The sequence below is a fragment of the Vigna umbellata genome, chromosome 9 (assembly GCF_029865625.1).
Source record: "Vigna umbellata cultivar VRB3 chromosome 9, Vumbellata_1.0, whole genome shotgun sequence".
NCBI classification, from domain to species: Eukaryota; Viridiplantae; Streptophyta; class Magnoliopsida; order Fabales; family Fabaceae; genus Vigna; species Vigna umbellata.
This window is the reverse complement of record NC_142173.1, coordinates 48,687,263-48,693,785: the sequence shown is the minus strand read 5'-3', so window position 1 is coordinate 48,693,785 and position 6,523 is coordinate 48,687,263. Positions and strand designations below refer to the sequence as shown.

Below are 6,523 nucleotides of genomic sequence, written 5' to 3'. Positions count from 1 at the left end.
TTGAGGCAATGGTGTCTTTATGTCCTAGAGATATTAGGTGATCGTGAACCCAACTTCCAAAACTCAAATCACCAATTTGAGCACATGCTGAAAGCACACTAACCATTGTGATATGGTTAGGTGTAGTGGCTGGTTCTTCTACCATCATACGGAAAAGACTTAAGCCCTCCACAGGATAACCGTTTTGAACATATGTATTTATCATAGCATTCCAAGGAACCACGCTTCTTTTTCCTATTGCAGAAATTCGATCAAACCCTTCTCTACTCTTCTCAACTTTCTCCCATTTACCTAACAAATAAACCAGCGCCGTGTTAACTGAATCACAGTAAGTTTCTCTAGTACTCACTCCATCACCAATCAATTCTGAAAGAATGTTAATCCATTTCTCAATTTTTGGCACCTCAAGGCTAGAACAGGCTGATAGAACACTGACCATAGTATCACTTTGGGGAAGCAAGTTCTGACTAATCATCACATGGAAAAGCCGCAAAGCCTCCTCACTCTGTCCAGACCGAGCAAAACCAGAGATCAAACTAGTCCAACAACTGACTACCCTTTTGTCAGGAATTTCATCAAACACTTTTCGGGCAGATGGCAAGTGGTTGTACCCTTTCGCGTACACAGAAACCAAGCCATTGCAAACAGAAGGGTCAGAGAGGAAACCCGTCTTCTGAATGTGGACATGAATCTGTTCTACGTGACGGAGATCTTTGGACCGAAAGCATGCCTTAAGGAGGAAAGAGAAAGTAAAGTCGTTGGGCGAAAGTGGATGCCGTTTCAAATCTTTGAACAGAGAAAAGGCGTGAAAAAAGTTACCCTCTTGGGCGAGAACTCTGATGATGGCATTGAAAGGAAAGATGTTTGGATTTTGGAGATGGTGAAAGACGCGAAGAGCAATGCGTGATGGGTAGTGTCCAATGAGGCGCGTGGCAACGAGGTTGTCTTGGTGTGCACCAAGTTGGAAAATGCGTGTGTGGATTTGGTGAAGATACGAATATGGAAGGTTGCCTTGTAGGAGGTCGGCAAGGTTGGTGGGTTCTGCAATGGAACATGAACAGGGAGAGTGAAGGAGTGCAACGATGGGTTTGAACTTTTGGGTGGTGGGAACGACCAACTCGTGAGACAGGGTGAACATGCTTGTTTGATTCAATTTTCATTTGAAGTAAGTTGCAATTGTTACATATTTGATGTCAACGAATGTTGTGTTAACATATGTTCTTTTTAGGAGTCGTCCTCCATCATTGCAAGCTTGCAGAAGACAAGATTATTGATTAAGAACTCTCATTGTCACGCTCCAATATGAACATGGCATGTACCAAGGAAAAAAAAAAACTAGTAACTCCTTGCTATCCCAAGGAAGGACAAAAACTGCTTTCAAACAAAAACACTGCTACTAAGTTAGGACAAATTATAACAATATGTTTTTTCAGTCAAAGAAACCTACCATTAATGGTTGACATATTGCAGTAGTTTTTGACATGTACTGTTAAAAAGATAGAGATAAAAATGGGCTCAACCAGAGAGATGAATACAACGGGATGCCAAAAAAGATTTTTGTTGTGGGTTGTAGATAAAGGATTAAAATACCTTCTTATACGGGTATATGTATTATATTATCGTATTATATTTGTTAACAGTAAAAAAATAAAAATAAATATTTAATTTATATTTTATTAAGTTAAATTTAATTAAAATTAATATTAATTTATATTTTTATAAAATTAAATTTTAATTAATATTTAATTTAATTTATATTTTATTTTATATATTTTTATAATTTTATTTTAATAAATTATAAAAATATATTTTTTTAAATATTTATGAATATATGCATATATTCATAAAGATATTTAGATTTTAAAATATTCATAAATATTTTTTAAGTAAATATTTATGCTGGTAACAAATTGAGTAACGAATAAACTTTTTTTGGGTCAAGTTACAGGTAGATCTGTGTCCAACATAACCTGTTATCATTCCAAGACGTATATATTAATTCATATAAGGTATAGATATGATTTAACCAACTTTATAAAAGAATATAGGAGAAAACATAAGGAATAGTTCTCCGTCCAGCATATCTCCAAAAAATTCTATTATGTCCTTTTCGTTAATAACACTTAACCGTCTGCTGGTTATTTTTTTTTTATTTCTTTTAATTTACCTTTTTAATTTTTATTTAATAATAATAATAATAAATTACGAAATAAAATTTAATATTTTAAATTAAAAAAATAATAAATTAAAAGTTTATTTGTTTTAATTCAATAATAAATAAATATTTTTTATTTAATAAATATTTAATTAAATTAATATTTTAATATAATTAGATATATATTAATATTTTAATTTATAAAATATTATTTAATAAACCAAAATAAATAAAACATATTAAAAAATTAAAAACAAAAAAAAACTAGAAAAATATGTTAACCTTGTTTGGAACGGTAACTGGTTAACATTTTTTTTAAAGTTTTTTTAATTTTATAATATATTTTTTTTTATTTTAATAAATAATATTTTATAAATTAAAATATAATATATATTTAATTATATAAAAAAATATTACAGTAATTGAATATTTATTATATTAAAAAAAAATATTTTGATTATCAAATTTAAATAAATAATATTTCTAATTTAATTTTTTCATTTAAAATATTAAATTTTTAATTCTTTTAATATGTTTTATTATTATAGTAAAATAACAGAATTCTCTGTCGCATTAGCAGAAACTTGATTTGATTTTTCATGGATAACTGAACTGGTTAACACAGTACCAGACTCCCGTTGTTCCTTTAGTAAATGCTCAGTCCTTAACTGTGTTTTTTCAGACAATTCAGATTGTTCAGTACTCATCCTTCCAGCGGCACTGTTATTGCTTGTCAATTCTCCAAATGGTCTAGTCATAGGTCCGAGGAAAAACCGCACACCACAGCATCCACCACTATAGTCTAAATGTGAGTCAAGTAACTACAAAAAAAAAAAAAAAAAAAAAAAAAAAAAAAACTTGAGATTATCCACTGCGTATCTGGAGCAGTAACATAACTATATACACGATGCGGAAATGGGAGAGTGAATCAAACATTAAAACTAAAAGACACAATCAAAATACTCTTCATGCAGCACATATACGCCAATTAGCCAATTGTTAATAGATTTTGACTGCTAATGAAAACCACCACCAGCATTGGCACAGTGCAAGAAATTTTCAGTTCCAAATCTACTTCCTAACTTCCGAAACAACACCTACAATGGCAGAACAATGTCACAGAACATTTAAGCATTTGGCTCCACAGGATGAAAAAACAAAGCCCTTGCCTAAAAATGAACAAAACAGATGAACAAAAGAGAGGGAGCTGTTTGGATATCATTCACTTAAGCTGGGACAAGTTCAAATAAAAATATTCAACAGGAGACGGAAAGTTCAAAGAGGGAAAAGCAGACAAAGTCAGAGAAGCTGACGGTTAATACGAGATGAGAAGAAAGTGGTGTGGAAGAGGAACTTACTCTTGGTGGTGAAGATGAGAGAGCAGTCACCACAGCGAATGGGAAAGGGTGGAGGAAGAAGAAGGGCTCGATCTGAAATGGGGATTGGCTGCAGAGAGAAGAGGGTGAAGGAGAGAGAGAGAGAGAAAGAGAGAGAGAGTTGAGTTTCGTGAGAGTTCCCTTTTCTCAATCTCAGCGCCAAAGTGAGAAAAAAACGGTGCTTCGTTTATATTTCTTACTCCTCCAAATATGGGCCACCAAACACACAACGGCGGGTACTGGATCTTCGTGGATTTCATCTAGGGGTCTTTCTTACTGCAATTACATGTTTTCTTTTTTACACCCCCATAGTCTTACAAAAATTACCTAACTATCCTTGACTAAAAGATATTAAAAATCCTAATATTATCCCTTCTTTCACAGCATCAGCGTCCTCCACACTGCCGAAAGCCTGCAACGTCCTACACCCAACTCCATTTGGGAACTTTGGAGAGCCGTTTCATTTTATTGAGAGAATGCCTTTGGAACCTAGCGTTAGTATTTTCTCCTTGTGGGAGAGAATATGGCTCAAAATTTGGAAAGCCACATCAAAAGGGACAACAGTGCTATTGGAGGAGAGACTTTTTCATTGTGGATTTTACTATTTGAAATATATAATTTACATTTTGATTGTTTTTAAAGTTGTATTATATATTATATAATTCGAAATTTAATTTAAATTCTAAATCATCTTCTAAGTTTATATCATTAATTATATAATCAAAAATATAAATTCAGATTATAAATTATATAATTCAAAATATAATTTAAAATTTCGATTTGTGATTTTTCTAAGATGATTGATTTTGGAAGATTTTTTTGTCTATTTGGAAATATATTTTAAATTCATATAACAAATTATACAATTTAAAATTCAAATTTTTATTACAAATTGTATAATTTAAAATGCAAATCTACCTTTTAAATTGTACCATATGAAACATATAAAAATAAAATTTTTGAACTCCAAATTATGAAATCCAAAATATATATGATTACACAGTTTGAAACTATAACTAAAACACGGAAGAACTTAAAAAATTATTTTCTATTAGTTTCAGTTATAGTATAATTGAAATTCTAAAAGTATGGGTGAAGGAAGTAAACATAGGGGTGCGTGAAGAAATTACCTTCAACCGACCTCTTTTTTCTGGAGACTGGCCCACTACTAATACTTATCACTAAAAAAACTACAAATTAATACACCTTAAAATAAATAAAAAGTTATAGTTTTATGATTTAATCTAATATGCTAACTTATATAATAATACGGATTATCTTAGTGCATATACTTGTCAAATTATTAAAATAAATAAAGAAAAACTAACAGGACAAAATTTTTCAACTATTGAAAATATTATCTTTTAAGAGTGTTGTAATACATGATATTAAAAGTTTACGTATGCGTTGTTAGGGAAACAGGCGGGTAATGAACAGTAATTTTTAGACGAGGGACAGATAATAAACAGCGCATTACCTATACTCAACCTAACTCATGAATATATATATATATATATATATATATATATATATATATATATATACACACGTCATCTCTAGTGTAGTTATAAACTCTTACTCACCTTGTTATTCCTTTCAATCTTTTTTTTTATCTTTATCACTTTAACATTTTCTTCCTCATTTTTACGGTAGCCATAACTGAAAAAAATAAGAAACACAGTTAAACAATTTACATTTGTAAAGAGTTGATTCATTAGCATATTCGCTTTTAAGCAAAGGTTTATTCAAAATCTGTTCAATTTTATCATCTTTACTAACCTCTCTAATTTCATCATATGTGGATATTGACATCTCTACAAAAATCCTCTAGGCCAATTACCAATTCCTTCAAACATCATTGTACTGTGAAAATTAGATAAGACAAAAATTATAAAATGAAAATTCATTACAAAATCATTTTTTTGAGAAATTGTTTAACATCGAATGTTTTTTATTTTTTTCTAGGCCAATTACCAATTTTTTAATGTCATTATGCTTGTGAAAATTAGATAAAATTAGATAAGACAAAAATTATAAAATGAAAACTCATTATAAAATCATTTTTTGTAAAAAATTGTTTAACCGTAAATGTTTCTTATTTTTTTAGTTGGGGCTATGATAGGAATGGCAGAGAAAATGTTGGGGTGAGAGATGAAAAAGGAAGGGTTGAGAGAAATGAGGAGGGTGAGTAAGGGTTGGAGCTTTCTTGTTATTCAAATACTTTTGACTTTAAAATTTAAAATCCATAATATATGAGGATATTTTTGTCTACAAAAATCTTGTATATATACATTACTAAAATATACCACTGAAAAAAGAGCGTGCGCAATTTAGCAAACTCATATATATATATATATATATATATATATATATATATATATATATATATATATATATATATATATATATATATATATATATATTTAAAGTATTTTGATGTGGATAACACAAATGATGATTTTTGAGATATTTGTAATTGTTCTTATGTAGTTGAAATATAATGTTTGTCATAGATATTAGCAATGTATTGTATAAGTAAGATGTTGAATTGTTAATATTGAATATAATGAGATATTGGTATCATTAATATAAACTAAACATAATCATGATACTCCGACATGATATTAAGACTAAAACCTGAATAATATAGGATGTTATGTGTAAGACCCTAGAACCTCAAGAATTTACCAAGTTGTAAAAAGTTCAAGTTATAATGTAAAATGGAATGCTGTCAGGTTTGACATGGTTTACTATTTTAATTATAACTTTTTGTAGAAAATATCAATTGAGTTGATTCTTGTTTTATTGGAAACTAGACTCAAATATCTTTAATTGGACATATAAATATAAATTTTTGGACTACCGGGCTAGCTGCAGTAAAATTATTAAAACTCGGAAACGTTAATCACGCTCAGGTATGTTCAGTTTTGACCTATGATGACTGTTTTGCTTATTACTTTCTCTACCGAACTCCAATTGAGTTGATTCTTGT

The 6,523-nt window shown here is 29.7% G+C and overlaps 1 protein-coding gene across 1 annotated transcript in view; it reads right to left on the bottom strand.

Annotated features, from left to right (window-relative positions):
- The window catches only part of LOC148193738 (putative pentatricopeptide repeat-containing protein At3g08820), a 2,440-nt gene extending 1,114 nt beyond the window's left edge, over positions 1-1,326 (bottom strand). The window contains exon 1 of the mRNA XM_088099499.1: positions 8-1,326. Within this exon, the coding sequence (XP_087955625.1) occupies positions 8-1,138 (1,131 nt within the window). The 5' untranslated portion in view covers positions 1,139-1,326. The remainder of the gene's footprint in view (positions 1-7) is intronic.
- Positions 1,327-6,523: the final 5,197 nt, after the last annotated feature.